Source organism: Ananas comosus, unplaced genomic scaffold, assembly GCF_001540865.1.
Source record: "Ananas comosus cultivar F153 unplaced genomic scaffold, ASM154086v1, whole genome shotgun sequence".
Classification (NCBI taxonomy): domain Eukaryota; kingdom Viridiplantae; phylum Streptophyta; class Magnoliopsida; order Poales; family Bromeliaceae; genus Ananas; species Ananas comosus.
The window spans coordinates 1-14,488 of record NW_017891669.1 but is presented as its reverse complement, the minus strand read 5'-3'; the positions used below and the strand labels follow the sequence as shown (position 1 = coordinate 14,488).

The following is a 14,488-nucleotide window of genomic DNA, read 5'->3' as shown; positions in this document are numbered from 1 at the left end:
TCACGAAACGGGCTTTAGCACAATTCAGTTTCCCCACGGTATGTTGCCGTGAAGTTACTTTCCGTCTTTTCTTGATAATTCATCTGTTGTACTTTACAGGATGCTGATTCAGAAAAGTCTGGCAACGAAGAGCAACCCGTGCATGGTGTTGCTAGTGATGAACACATTTCTGATGGCCAATTAGCTGAAAATGCAATATCATCTTCACTAGTGGAGGCTCAACGCTGCATGTCTTTGTATTTCGCACTTTGCACCAAAGTACATAATATAATCTTTGTCACGAATTTTAATTCTAGTTATTTCTGCCTTTATCGAAGTTTTCTTTGACCTTGTCGAATTGTAGAAGCATTCCCTTCTTCGGCAAATTTTCACAATTTACAGAAGCATTCCAAAGGATGGAAAACAGGTTTATTCAGTCTTCCTCTGCTATTTCCTTTCCTGTTCCATATATTCTGGTTTTGTAATTACATAAATTATGCAGGCAGTCCATCGACAAATACCAATACTTATTCGTACAATTGGCTCCTCACCGGAAGTAATTAGTATCGTCTTAGATCCACCTGCTGGAAGTGAGAGCCTTCTCATGCAGGTTCTGTAACTTATCTTTATGCAATGGCTTCAGCACCACTACTTTCTGTCTCGAACAGATGAAATTCGTTCACTATTTCTTGGTACTACTGGGTACTGTGAAATAAGTGCTGCAAAATAATTTATCAGTCCTGCCTATTTTAGCGAGAAACAATACAACGAAACAGAGCTGGTTTAGCTGCTTCTATGATTTCTTTCCTATTTTTAAACTTCATTTGAAAAGGGAAAGGAATTGCATTGTAGATCACTTCTTAACTTCAACTATATGCATTATAGATGGTTTAGTTTCTTTCTTTCTTTTCTTCTTTCCTCTTTCCTGCATTTTAATGATTATATATTAGCATAAAACTTGAGCAGGTTCTACAGACGCTCACTGATGGAGCAGTTCCTTCGCAAGATCTGATTTCTTCCGTGAAGAAATTATACTATTCCAAAATGAAGGTACCATCAGTTGGTTTCTCCTAAAGTAACTTCACTCCCCTTTCTTTCTTGTATATGATTTGAGACTGTCTTAACTGCAGGATGTGGAGATTCTTCTTCCTGTATTGCCATTCTTGTCCAAAGATGCGGTTAGTTGACCAGCAGAAGCATGCATTCATACTTAGGGACATCATTTCTATCAAGCACGTTATGAATTGCTCGTCTTTGTTGCATATTTGTCGATCCTGCAGTATGCAATTTGTCTTGTCGACCAGTTTTTTTATGAACTTATTTTTTTTGTCTGTTGTACTGCATAATGTTGCTGATGTTGCAAATGTTAGTTAACCTTGGGATAAACTTACTGGATTATTTCTGATGATTGAGCTGGTTGATATTTTGGAGGAGAGCTAGGGACAATGTAGCTGCACATTGTCCACTCCCGTCCAAATTGTAATCTCTTCTCAAGCTTTTCCCTAGGCAAAGCCTATACCTGAATAACAAACTCGAGGATGCTAGCAAAGTACTTGGACAATGGCAAGCTTTAGATATATTTATTATGCTCTGTATGGGCAACCATAAGATTTTCCCCTAGGCAAACCAATGTTTGTCTCAGCTCCTATTAAGAAAGCTCCTCGATGCTGATTTTATTCAACTTACAGCTTTAATAGCTTGCAGTTGATAAGAATAATTTAGGGACCTCTCCAAAGCTACACCAAAATTTTTAGCGAAGCATGTAAATTATGCTTGCTCCAACTTTAACAACAGACTGCCTAACACACTATCAACGACTGCCTAACACACTATCAATTGATGTAGACGTATTGCAACAATTCCTAAGCAACTTATGTTGGTGCACTCAGTATGGCTAATTTTTCTGCATCCTTTCTAATGTTGATTAAATTGCGTCATTCAACACTGTTATTTGCTGAAAACATTCTGGAATTGTCTTATTTTCTTATTTAGGAGTCCAACTTCCAAGCCTGATTACATCATTATGCTTCTTTTGATCTAGTTTCCCTGGAAGTTTAACTTGTGAGAGTTGATAATGATACTTATTCTGTTTATCTTTGTATGCTTTTAGATTCTTCCTGTCTTCCCTAGCATTGTAAATCTTTCTCCAGATAAGTTCCAAGTAGCCCTTGCTCGTTTGCTGCAGGTACTGTTTCTGGAAATTTTTGTCCTACCAATTTGTGGTTTCTATTATATAATACAATTAAATATGGTTGTTTTGATTTGTGCATCATTTTCTGTTTTGGTTTCCATTTTTCTTTTGCTATTTCCAACTCGCTACGGATCTTGGATTTGCAAAATGAAAAAAAAGAACATAGTATATAGCGTTTTGTTCTTGCCTTATTGAGTATATGTTTATTTTTTGTGTTATTTTTCATTGTCATTTTTTTAGCTAGTATTTGTTTTTTGACCTTGCGATGTTCATCTTTTCTTCAGCGTCTCTCTTGCTTAATATAGTTTTTTCTCTTCACTCTTCTAAGATATAATTTTATCGAAATTGATTTTTCTTCACTTTTGTTTGTTTCAGAGATCACCACATAATAATCCCCCTCTCACTCCTTCTGAAGTTTTAATTGCTATTCATGGAATAGATCCCGAGAAAGACGGAATACCTCTGAAAAAGGTTCTAGATTTTTCATTTTATTTTTAACTCATCTTCCTCATGTTAGCTTTGAGTTAAATAGAGGTAAGTTTATTATGCAGGTTATGGATGCTTGCTCTGCTTGTTTTGAGCAGCGGCAGGTTTTCACCCATCAGGTTCTGGCTAAGGTCTTGAATCAGTTAGTATGTATCTCAAATGCCGAGCCCTTCTCATTGAATAATTATGAGATATTTATGCATATACCGCTGGAAAATTATCTATCTACATATATATCCGTGCAAAATCTGATTTTGTATGTGCCCTTTAGAAACTTAAATTTCTTATATATGCACCCATATGCATACAAAAATGCTGATCTTTGAAGACTTTTTAATGCGGAATCAAGTAATCAACTTCCTTCATGAATTCGAAAACTACCAACTTAAAGGTATTTTTGGAGAAAAGAAAAAAACTGTTCAAAGGGGGGTTATGTCTTAAAATTTAGATTTCGCGGGAGCGTGTATATATATATGAATTGATAGTTTGTAGGAACCTATATGTAAAAGCCTCTCCTGTTTTTATGATGATGTTTCTGATACGAATTACTATATTTGCAGGTTGAACAGATACCTCTCCCATTGTTATTCATGCGAACGGTTATACAAGCAATAGGTGCATTCCCTTCCTTGGTGAGTCATAAGTAATTTTTCTTTTTAAGTTGAAGCATCTGAGTTTTAAGTAATTCTGTTAGACTATAGCTTTACTCGTTTTTGTATATTATTCTAGTTTTGCTTCCCAGTTTTTTGCTGCTTTCTGCATGGACTATGATAGTAGTTATATTTTTGTAGTCAGTCATGCATACGTACATACATACATACTGATGGTGCCACAATTGAGCTTTTTTTTTCAGGTAGACTTTGTAATGGAGATTATGTCGCGGCTCATAAGCAAGCAGGTTTTTATAATATTCGTTTTATGAATGAGAATACTCTTTAACTAGTTATGTCTAGTTTAAGTTTTTCTTGATCTCCAATATTGGCTAAAAATTGCTGCAGATATGGAAATATCCAAAATTATGGGTGGGATTCTTGAAATGTGCTATCCAGACAAAACCTCAGTCATACAGTGTGCTCCTGCAGGTTGGCTTTACTTGCTGTGCGTGATTTTTTAGTCATATTCTAGTCATATTTTGCTGGCATGTTTGTGACAGTTGCTTGTTGCTCTTTCTGAATCATTCCTGGCATGCTTATGATACAGTTGCTTGTTGTTCTTTCTGAATCATTCATTAGAAAATTGATGAATAAAGGTTGATGATTACGTGACTGCTTTATTCGCCTTGCCTTTGGAGTAAGATGCATCTAAGGAGCTTAGCTATAAATAGGATTGGTCATGACCCCATTTAAGTTTTATCCTTTTTAAATCATAACAATTTAGTCCCTAGAGTTTGTCATGCAGGACAATTACGGTTTCTCCAAGTGTACTGTTTGAGAAAGGCACCATGCAAACCTTAAGGGGTGATTTGTCCAATGATTAAATTGAAGTAAAACTTTTAAGGTTTTAGTGAAAATGGGATTCAAACTTCAATGGCTTATTAGGACGAAATTGAAATTCAGAACGAACTTCAGGGACGATTTGTGTCAGTAATCCTAGAAATACTGAGAGTCTGAGATGCAAGTGAACTTAGATATGCTAAATGGAAGAAATTGTGGAAATATGTCTCGTTCATCAATAAGGAGGGAGTGTAATGTGCTTTGAGAGTGTGGCTTCGTAGGGAACACCAAAATTGATATGGAAAGCAATGTGACAAGATATGGTAGTTCTTGGTTTTGCCCCACAAGAAGATTGAAAAAAGATTGCATGTAGAACTGCATGGAGCAAGTTACGTAATATCAAAATTACGGAGCAGTCATAGGTCCACTTAATTCTCATGCTTACGGTACTTAACTAATGCAGTATATTTCTTCTTCTATGTGGTCGTGGTTTTGCAGTGGTTTATATTAGAGACAGGACGAGAGACATGCTTTATGCATTGAAGTTCTTGAATATGTCAATATTATGAATATAAATAATATCTACTGTATATTTATTAGTGCTCCGTTGTTGCATTCTCCAGTTACCAGCTCCACAGCTAGAAAATGCATTGAACAGAAATCCTGTGCTGAAGCCTCCCTTGATTGAGCATGCGAGCCAGCCAAGTATACGTGCAGCTCTTCCAAGGTCTATTTCTTTTAAAATATTTACACACGTGCCCCTGTAAAATAGCCTATGTATATATATTTCTGTGCAAAATCTGAATTTTCATATATGCTTCTTGGAAACTTAATTTCTTACATATATAGCTATACAAAAAGTGCCATTCTTTAAATTTCTTTTTCAGCTACAAAACTAATGTTTGTTTCCCCATGAATTAAAAGACTCCCCGTCTTAAGGTAAGGGCTTTTTTCTAAGAAAATTTTAGATTAGCATGTTATAATATGTAAATTCAGGATTAGTATTTTACAGGAGTACGTAGGTAATTAGATGAAATTGCAGTGATATAATATTTGAATACCTCTTGAGTTCTTTTGTTCATTTTCATGAATTTAGCCACAGAATCTGAAGCGTGTCATATAATTTTGAATTTGATGTTTATTATCTGTAGGTCCACTCTGGTGGTTTTGGGGCTCGTGCAAGAATCACAAGCTTCTGGCCAGGCGCAGGCTAGCCAAAGCCAGGCTGCAGAAACTGGCAGTTCTGCTGCCGATGGTGCACAAGAAGTTACCCAAGAATCCGCTTCTGTCAGCTAAAATCTTCTTGTGAGTATATTAAATTTTTACTCCAAGTCCTTAAGTTGTGTGGAAAGTAACTTATATATAAAACCTGAGTTCTCTTTGTTATTTAGTGTTCAGTGATTTCGGAGGATGCAATGTGGTGTTAAACCAGATGAGGGATTTTGCTATAATTGCTGGCAGGCGTCTGTATTTTATCTGTATTCTCTAGGAAAAAAACATCTTCCCAAGTTGCTTGGTGGGGTTTACCTTCTCGGAAGAATTTTTAGGTTGTATACAACTAACAGTAGAAAAATATGATTAGCCTAGCGACATGTAAGTGTTAGTTGGAAACAGTAGGAATTCCTTGGGCAATTTTGGTCATCGTTAGGTTTTGTATATAAGTACAATGAAACAATAAATTCTAAGAAAAAGAAAAGGAACATCCGGAGGAGGTGGGCAACGCTGTGCACTTATCTTTTTATTTTTCTCACTCTGGTTAAAATGTGATGGTGCTAAATCTGAATATTATTTATGAGCTGTAATCATGTTGCTTGTAAATCGTCCTACTGCGGGCTTTGGATTTGATCAGAAACACAAGGAAATTGATGGTACTTCCATTAGGCCGAAGAAGTTTAATGAGTTTCGCAAAATGATTACGTATTGTTGAAACATTGTACATTCTGTTTAATTCATGATTCGCGTAGTTGGTTTGATTTTGTTTCGCGAAGAGATGAGGACTTTTGAAAGGTTCTGTCTTTGTCACCTATTGGAGCAAAATGTCTTTTATTGTGGTTGTTTAATTCCTTTTTGGATGCTTGAAGAAGAAATGGTTTTTGTTCTTCTTCCTCAGCTCGCTCCGTCAGTTTGAAAATTGTCATGGCACACTAATCGATCTGTCACCTGATTGTTCTGTTGGATTTGGAATTCCAAGTCATGGCGTAGATTTCGGTTAAATTGTGGAAATTTTGACATTAGCAAATGCTTGTTTTCGACTATCTTTCTTTCCATCCCTCTGAACTAGACATTTTTAACTGAGAATCAGCTAATCTGGCTCGTTTTGTCTAACTATTCCGCCTGGCAATGAACATACATATATATAGCTAGAAATTGGGAGATATCATCTATCTACTTACACAATTCCCCAGTTTAGAAGGTTTTTAAGAGGATTACTAGTTTATATGTGTTGCCTGTCTCTGTTTAGATCACCTGCTTTCCTAAGATTTCATTGAAGTTCGAATTTTGTCTATTCATCATGAGTTCTTATACACGAACTCACGAAATCTTTTTTCCCTTTATTTCGTTAGTCTAGTTTCTGAGGAAATAAGGCGGTACTGTTCCTGTCACTAAACAAACAATAGTAAAAGAATAAAAAAATAAATAAATAGATAACCCAAATAAATAATACAATAGGTGAGAAGAGGTGTTTTAGTGAGCTGGTGCTGCTGCCACCGTCTTCAGGGTGTACGCAGAATGATACGGGAGAAGAAAGTATTCAGCACCGATTCCTGAAGGCCCGCAGATGTCGGCTCATCGTCGTGTGTCACTGCTGACATCCAAGGTTCCTGTTACTAATTAAAATGTTGAAACTTTGCATTTCAGTATCTAAGCTTTTAAACTCCCTCATCACCGGCAGCCGAACTTACGGCCTTCTCGCCGCATTGTCCAACATAAGATAGAATAGAATGCATGCGGCGCATAATTAATTATTTGCAGGCAAGAGGTAGTGAATGAAATAAGATTTTGCGAAACGGTAGATACTGAAATGTGTACCTTAGTTTGACAACTTGTATATTTGTTTTGAGTACTCAGCTAATTGACTATCAAAATAAACTTTTCTTTTCTTTTTTTGAAAATTGATAACTCTCTGTGGACAACAAATGCAATAAATTATCTAAGCAAAACAAAAGCAACCTAATGATACTAACATTAAAGCCGGAATGGATACAATCTTAAAAACCCACTATGTGGTGACCTTAGTTTCATTCGGTAATTACGAGCTACGTGTAGAGTTTAAAAACAGTATTATTAACCTATAGCAATCATCACACGTGACACAGACAATACAAATAGCAAAGGGCGTAGCGCAGTGGCTAAAGCATTCCATAGAGAATTCCATCTCGACGTCGTCGGGGGAGTAGCAGGCGACGGGAGCGGGGGGGGAGCGGAGCGGGTAGGGGGGTACTGGGTCAATCATGCGTGTTCCTTGCCGGCCAATCCCGTTTGTGTGTTGGGTGTTGTTTCGTTTCAGGATCTCCACCGCAAAGATTAGAGAGAGAGAGGAGAGACGGAGAGATAGGTGGTAGGAGAGAGAGATGGGCGGTGGATACAACAAGGTGCTGGCAAGTGGGATTCGCTAGCGCCACAGAGAGGATGCTGAAGAGAGGTTATCGCAGGCCTCGCCATGAAATTGCACCCCGAAAGAACCCGCACAACAAGCACGACGCCGAAGCCATCTTCAAGCAAAATCTCCGATGCCTACGACGTACCATCTCACATCCTCTCTCTCTCATCTCTCTCTCTCATCTCTCTCTCTTCCCCTTGTTCCTCTCCCCTTCTCCCTCCCACAAAACCCTAATAATCTGACAAAACCCTAGCCCCACCCCTCTCTCCTCCCCTCTTTCTTCTTCTTCTTCCTCTTCTTCCTCCTCCTCCTCCTCTTCCTACATTATAGGTTGAGCGACCCCAGAAGCGCCCATCTACGACAGTTCGGTGAAGAAGGCTCAAAGGCCAAGCCCTCCTTCCCCTTTCCGCCCCCGCCGGCCGGCTTTAGGGTGTTAAAACCCTAAGGACCGACAGAGAGATCTTCTCGAAGCTATCTTCGGTCCTTAGGCGCCCTTCCATTGCCGGAGCCCGGGGCTCGGCGCAGGAGGCTCGCGCGGCGCGGCGGCGGCGGCAGGCGGCGGCGGTAGGTTTGGCGGCGGGGCGATTTCGGGGAGGCATCTTCTCGGCGTTCGCGGGGGCCGGGGAGGGCTCGGGGAGCGCCGCGAGGAAGGCGCCGCAGATTGAGAGGACTCTGGTGTGCAGCCTCGAGGAGCTGTACAAGGGCGCGACGAAGAAGATGAAGATTTCGAGGGATGTTCTCGATGCGCACGGGTGAGCTGTTCCGATACTACGGCGAATTCCAACTTCTAATTCCTCCATTTGCTTAGTGCTACAAGTTCCTTATGGTGCCTTAGAAATTGACTAGATCTTCAAAGTAGTCCTTATTATTATACCAGCTTGAAGCATAACAATTTTAACTTGTTATAAGGTCAAGAGCTATAGAGAGATGGTGAAAGATAGGAGTTGCATTGGCGGAAGAGATGTTAGGTAAGAAGGGTGGTATTTGCAATTAGATGTAGCGGTAGGTGCTGCATGCTGCAGAAAAATTCGCGACATTGAAACATGTCATATGGAGAAATGTAGTTATCCATGTGTCATTTTCTTTTTATCTCCAACGTCTTGTTTGATCGTGTCTTTCAATTTTGATCATGTCTTTCACATATTACTTTTCTGTTGAAGCTTTTATGCGGGTAATTTGTTCCTTTCGTTTCTTTGTCAGATATGTAAATTTCTAATTACTTTCTATCATTTGGCTAAAGTTACATCAGCTTGATCTTTTAGTACATGCTTTCAAATCATGGATGTAATATGTGCCATTATGATCTTGGCTATATCATTTAGTGTTATTCTGTGACCTCTATGTTTCATCTACTTAATTTTGCCCTAACACTAAAATGCTTGTTTTAACTTCCCTTTCTAATCTTTGTGTATCGATAGGCTGAGGTAAGCTGCAAAGCATTTGAAACACCGAACATCCAGTGGTAATGATCAGATCTGCGAGGAAAGACATCATTATTACGAAAATACATATGTAATAATTTACATATATGTATTACATATATAATAATTTACAAATCTGATTTCTCACTCACTCTTAGTGTAGTTTCTTACGAAAATACTCAATTTATGTTGGTGAGTCATCCAATAGTGGTTGGAGTTGGTTTTTGCATTTAAAAAGTTATTTCGCAGGGGGGTTTCTACAAGTCCAAGGGTATAGCGAGCAGCTAAGATTTTGAAGGGCATGCATGAAATTCAGGTCTTTGTATTGTAAGGTATATGTATGTAAATATCTCTATTAAAAAATGTGATACGCAAATTTGTAAATTGTGATATACTAGGCAAATTTGTAGATTGTGATATGTTAAGAAGCTAAAAACTGTCTTTACTAAAAAAATTAAACGTGTGCAGAAACTGTTGGCAAAGAAATTATGGAGGGGAAAAAAAAATCTAACTGTCCGTTCATCTTTCTTATGGAGGAATGGTAATAGTTTTAAGTCATTCACAAGGTCTTGGTGTGCTCTATTAGGTAGCATAAACATATATAGCAGGCTTAGTATGGGATTAGATGCATCTCATATCTGCGGTCTATGTCCTTGTTTTTCTTTATATGATTTATATTGTTTTATAATGCTTTAGTAAACTAGATATTAGCGGTTGCAGATGATTATGACAAAAAAAGGAAAAAAGAACTTCCGTTAGCAGCTCTTCCCTGATTTTGGCTGGAGTTCAGTGTAATAGATAGAGAGAAAACCATGGCAAAAGATTATAGAATATCGAATACCTCTCTTATTGTACTGCTAAAAATATCATCGTTCTGCGTTAGAACTTAAGAGTGAACTCCGACAGCATTGTTTAGATTGTACATATGGAAATCCTAGATCTACAAAATTTTTGCTTCGGTGGAAGGAATTGAGCACTACAGTTTTTTTCTTTTTCCTTTGTCTTTTCTTTTTTTGGTTTTTTTCCTCAATTATCTTTTCAGTAGTTCTCATTTGTTGCGGCAGTTATAACCAGCTATTTTCTGCTGCCTAATGGTTTTCATCACCGTATATATATCTGCAGTGAAACAGAACTGTATCACAACATTATAGGGATAATGTACGGAAAAAGTTCAGTGACTAAAAGTTTTTAGGTTAATAGTTTGGATGCCAAGCTGCAATATCTGGATGGTCCTGAAAGTATCATATGTTTTACTCAACTTTATATGCACCATGTAACAAATCATTATAGCTGGAGCAGTCGGATTGTCCAAATATTCCACTTTCTGAAAGTAGTATTACGCTATTGACACTAATGTCTTTCTACAGGAGGCCAACAACTGTAGAGGAAATTTTAGTAATTGATGTTAAGCCAGGCTGGAAGAAGGGTACCAAGATCACCTTTCCTGAGAAGGGCAACGAAATGCGCAATTTAATACCTTCGGATCTCGTATTCATCATCGACGAAAGACCGCATGGTGTGTTCAAAAGAGACGGGAACGACTTGATCGTCACGCAGAAAGTTTCTCTTGTTGAGGCCCTCACGGGTTGTACCGTCCAAGTAACAACACTCGACGGTCGAACGCTAACCATCCCAATCAGATCCATTATTAGTCCCAATTATGAGGAAATTGTGCAAGGTGAAAGCATGCCGATCACTAAGGAGCCGTCTAAGAAAGGGAACATGAGGATCAGATTTCAGATCAAATTCCCTAGTAGACTTACGACAGATCAGAAGGCAGGTATCCAGCAATTGTTATCTTGATTAGTAGATACTTAGATTATGTGTTTTTTCATACGCTTTCTACTTCAATTCGAAATAGATACTTAAATTATGTATTTTTTCAAATGCTTTCTACTTCTAACTCGAAATATTTGGTTAGTAGCTCGAATTTTGACCTGTGCAAGTAGTTCCTTAGCTGCTATGTGCTGGTTTTCGGTTTGCGTGATCACCAGCATTGTTATTTTGTCAGTTCACTGTTTATCTGCCAATCTAGTGCAGGAAAGATTGATATGCGAATCGCGCTTTTCTACTTACGAACTCTACTTTCTTTAGCGCACAGGGGGATGAAACTAAAAATCCCGCGTAGAATTTCATTGTCAAATCGAAGGTAAATGGGTAAGTGCTTCTCACTGGATCTTTTCGACGATATCCCTAACAAGTTATTCTAGTAAAATTAAAATTTATCCTGTTAGTTATATTGGAGCAGCAGAAGCAAAATCTTTAACCTGAAATTTTTACATTTTTTCTAGATGTATCTTTTTTGGCATATCCAATGTATTGTAATTCTTTTTTTAGAGAGTTTAGGAAGTACTTGGGAATTGGGATTTTCGCCTTGGGCTTTTTTGTGTTGTTTTGTTTTGGTTTTGTTTAAGCAATAAGGGAGGGGACTGTTTTGAGTGTTATACGGAATGTAATAACGGTCGAAAAGCTAAAAAGATATGAAGAGTAATCATTGGCCCCATTTGAGGAGCTGGGTGGGTGAGCAGGGGCTCGTTATGCCTAATGGCGGATCTTTTCACGAGAATTTATTTCATGGACCATGTCTGCCAAGATATTACTACACCTGCCGTGAACCATCATCTAGTTTAAGTGCAATAAATATATATAGGGCATTTTTTGCAATTAGCCCTTTGGAAAAAAATTATTTTAAAAATAATTTCAACAAATCTAAATTTACAAAAATGGTCCTTGATCTTGCCATGCAGGCGTCAAATCAGCGCCACGTGGATGAGTTGGGGCGTTAAGCAAACATTCATTCACTATGTTTCATACTTATCTTTTTTATAATACTATTTTTTTTCTTTTCCTTTCTTTTCTCCGGACACAGTGAATCATTTATCGTGTTTAAACACGGTGAATGAATGGTTCACCGTGTTTAACTTAACTATCTGATCTAGCTCGGTCCGCATGGCGCTGACGTGGAGCCTGCGTGGTAGGGGGAGGGTTATTTTTGTAAATTTAAATTTGCCGGGTTATTTTTAAAATAAATTTTTTTCAGAGAGCTAATTGTAAAAAAAGCTCATATATATATATATAGAGAGAGAGAGAGAGAGAGAGAGAGAGAGAGAGGGAAGGGTTATTGTGTTATTAAAAGTATAGTAATTTTTACGCCGGTAAGTTTTTATCTATTCATCAATTTAGATGAATGGTTGAGTGAGATAAAGAAGAGAAATTGGGATCAAATTGAGAATCTCACCTGAGGTGAGAGAAAGAAGAGAAATTGAGTGGTCGAGTGAGAGAAAGAAGAGAAAGATGAGGTGAATCTTTTAACAATCGGTTAGAACTACTGCTGTTGTACTGCTGTGGCCTTTTCTTAGCTAGACCGGGTCTAAGCAGCAGTTTCTAATACTAGCGGTCCCATCCAACACCCTTAACATCGGACTCCAAATGGATTCAACGCCATTGCATTGATACGGACGTCCGGTGTTCCCCGACCCCCCGGCGCCCGCATAGAGATCTCTATGCTGAATCCCAGGCAATATTTATTACAAGCACCAACTAGATGAACCCACGAAAGTGACTCGATTCGACCGCACCGGATCACGAGCGCGATTCATTGGGTACAATTTTGGTCTAATGGACCCTGCCATCGCGTTACTTCATCGACCCTCTTTTGAGGGTATCTCTCTAGGTACATATGTATTAATATCCCCCAGCTATACAATTTTTTGAAATGGCTCCCTCAGCATTATTGTTTTCAGTTTTTAAAATTTGACCAAAGTTTTAGTCAAATTTAATGATTTTCTTATATTTAATTTAACCCAAAAAAAAGAACTAACAAAAAGTACGGATTAATAGCTGATAGAACTATTTAAATTTTATAAATTTCTAATTTAACTAGTTAGTACTTCCTTAGGAAGTTAAAACAATATCCAATTTTAACAAAAGTAAACTAGGGGAGCTAATTTGGGAAATATCCTATAGTTGAGGGGGTAGTATTAGTACGTTTTACCAAAAATTTACCTTATTCTTTACTTTTTCATTAATTTTTTCCTTTTCAATATTTAGTTTTATCGATCATAAACTCTTCTCTCGACCCCGCATACATACGTTCGTTCTCCGTCTCCTCCACTTCTGGTTCTTCTTCTTCTTCTTCTTCTTCTTCTCCGAGCGAGCTCTCTTGGTAGCGGGGGATCTCTCCCCTCCTCCGATCTCTTCGTCGCCTCCGCCATGGAAGTGGGCTCGATCTCCTCCACCCCTCGCTCCGTCGAGGAGATCTTCAAGGACTTCAGCGGCCGCCGCACCGGCATCGTCCGAGCCCTCACCCACGGTCTCCTCCCTCTCTCTTTCTCTCTATTATGGAGCTCTTTCTCTCTCTCGAGACCTCTCTGACGCCTCCTCTCTCCCTCTCTCTCCTCTCAGATGTGGACGAGTTCTATGGCCAGTGCGATCCAGGTCCCAGATCCGTGCTCTTTTGCTCCCCATTTCATCGAATATTTGGTTATTTTTTAGGTTTTTGGTGATTTACGTGTTGGATTTTGGTGGCTTTTGGTGCTTGGACGTGGGACAGAGAAGGAGAACCTATGCTTGTACGGCCACGCCGACGACTCGTGGGAGGTAACCCTACCGGCGGAGGAGGTGCCCCCCGAGCTCCCTGAGCCGGCGCTCGGTATCAATTTCGCGAGGGATGGGATGAATCGCAAGGATTGGCTCTCGCTTGTGGCCGTGCATAGTGATTCTTGGCTTCTCTCCGTTGCGTTCTATTTCGGGGCTCGGCTCAATCGAAATGAAAGGTATCGTTCTCTTTCGAGTTATTCCATATTGTTTTTCTGTGCAGGATTTACCGTAGAGGTGAGCTTTGTTCGATAATTTTGATGCTAATTAGATGCAATGGTTTGAGATATTAATTTTTGTTCTTCGACTTAGGTAATTGCGAAGGGAGGTAGCTTTTTTTGATGCAGTGGTGTTGATTTGATGTGAATTCTCTACTTGTGCTATTGTCAGTGTTGTTGTTATCGGAGTAAAAAGGATTATGTCAAATTCTAAGATTACCAGGGGGAGATATGTGCTTAGGTTTTTTTTTCCCCATTTTTTAGAATGTGAGATTGTTAGGAAATCCTTGATTTGGCCTTGTTGGATTCCCTTGCGGAGAGTCCCTAGTTTTGATTGAATCATATGAACCAGATGGCTGTTGAAAGTTTGAAGTTGTGATCTATGTGACTGTGGAACAATCTCCTACTTCTACAGTGTTGAATGCTGTATTGCTAGGAGAGAATGTGTCCTAAACTAATATGTGCATATTTTAATGTGAGGTGGGAGTTGCCAGGAGGAAGATAAATCGAGAGAGGGTCGTTTTACGTAACATACAACATAGAGATACAAATATCCCTGAGAT

General features: G+C 38.7%; 3 protein-coding genes across 4 annotated transcripts; all 3 read left to right on the top strand.

The window, feature by feature from the left end:
• Positions 1 to 37: 37 nt before the first annotated feature.
• LOC109705057 (symplekin-like) lies at positions 38 to 5,985 on the top strand. 2 transcript variants are annotated; one of them, XM_020225819.1, is made up of 14 exons: positions 40 to 258; positions 344 to 406; positions 482 to 589; positions 946 to 1,029; positions 1,110 to 1,157; positions 2,090 to 2,164; positions 2,546 to 2,641; positions 2,722 to 2,802; positions 3,217 to 3,288; positions 3,510 to 3,554; positions 3,655 to 3,738; positions 4,713 to 4,816; positions 5,241 to 5,394; positions 5,481 to 5,985. In XM_020225819.1, the coding sequence occupies exons 1-13, from the start codon at positions 229 to 231 to the stop codon at positions 5,383 to 5,385; spliced, it is 1,035 nt and encodes a 344-aa protein (XP_020081408.1). In that variant the 5' UTR covers positions 40 to 228; the 3' UTR covers positions 5,386 to 5,394; positions 5,481 to 5,985. The 2 variants fall into 2 exon arrangements, with proteins under 2 accessions (XP_020081409.1, XP_020081408.1); XM_020225820.1 differs by lacking the exon at positions 2,090 to 2,164 and having other exon boundaries at positions 38 to 258.
• A 1,734-nt stretch (positions 5,986 to 7,719) lies between these two features.
• On the top strand, positions 7,720 to 11,481 carry LOC109705054 (dnaJ homolog subfamily B member 13-like). Its single transcript, XM_020225817.1, has 3 exons — positions 7,720 to 7,919; positions 8,179 to 8,442; positions 10,479 to 11,481. Exons 1-3 carry the CDS (start codon positions 7,720 to 7,722, stop codon positions 10,912 to 10,914), a joined length of 900 nt encoding a protein of 299 aa, XP_020081406.1. The 3' UTR covers positions 10,915 to 11,481.
• Positions 11,482 to 11,636: 155 nt separating this feature from the next.
• Positions 11,637 to 14,482, top strand: LOC109705055 (PHD finger protein ALFIN-LIKE 2-like). Its single transcript, XM_020225818.1, has 3 exons — positions 11,637 to 13,423; positions 13,516 to 13,548; positions 13,664 to 14,482. Exons 1-3 carry the CDS (start codon positions 13,324 to 13,326, stop codon positions 13,960 to 13,962), a joined length of 432 nt encoding a protein of 143 aa, XP_020081407.1. The 5' UTR covers positions 11,637 to 13,323; the 3' UTR covers positions 13,963 to 14,482.
• The last annotated feature ends 6 nt before the right edge of the window (positions 14,483 to 14,488 follow it).

What these genes read in the sequence shown, in the direction of transcription:
- LOC109705057 (XM_020225819.1), top strand. Translation starts at nt 229, where the DNA reads ATGTCTTTGTATTTCGCACTTTGCACCAAA. An exon ending in CCCTTGCTCGTTTGCTGCAG is followed by an intron (nt 2,165 to 2,545) that starts GTACTGTTTCTG and finishes TGTTTGTTTCAG; the next exon opens with AGATCACCACATAATAATCC. An exon ending in ACGGAATACCTCTGAAAAAG is followed by an intron (nt 2,642 to 2,721) that starts GTTCTAGATTTT and finishes TTTATTATGCAG; the next exon opens with GTTATGGATGCTTGCTCTGC.
- LOC109705054 (XM_020225817.1), top strand. Translation starts at nt 7,720, where the DNA reads ATGCTGAAGAGAGGTTATCGCAGGCCTCGCCATGAAATTGCACCCCGA. An exon ending in CCTTCTCCCTCCCACAAAAC is followed by an intron (nt 7,920 to 8,178) that starts CCTAATAATCTG and finishes TTCGGTCCTTAG; the next exon opens with GCGCCCTTCCATTGCCGGAG. An exon ending in GATGTTCTCGATGCGCACGG is followed by an intron (nt 8,443 to 10,478) that starts GTGAGCTGTTCC and finishes GTCTTTCTACAG; the next exon opens with GAGGCCAACAACTGTAGAGG.
- LOC109705055 (XM_020225818.1), top strand. Translation starts at nt 13,324, where the DNA reads ATGGAAGTGGGCTCGATCTCCTCCACCCCTCGCTCCGTCGAGGAGATC. An exon ending in CGTCCGAGCCCTCACCCACG is followed by an intron (nt 13,424 to 13,515) that starts GTCTCCTCCCTC and finishes CTCTCCTCTCAG; the next exon opens with ATGTGGACGAGTTCTATGGC. An exon ending in CTATGGCCAGTGCGATCCAG is followed by an intron (nt 13,549 to 13,663) that starts GTCCCAGATCCG and finishes GACGTGGGACAG; the next exon opens with AGAAGGAGAACCTATGCTTG.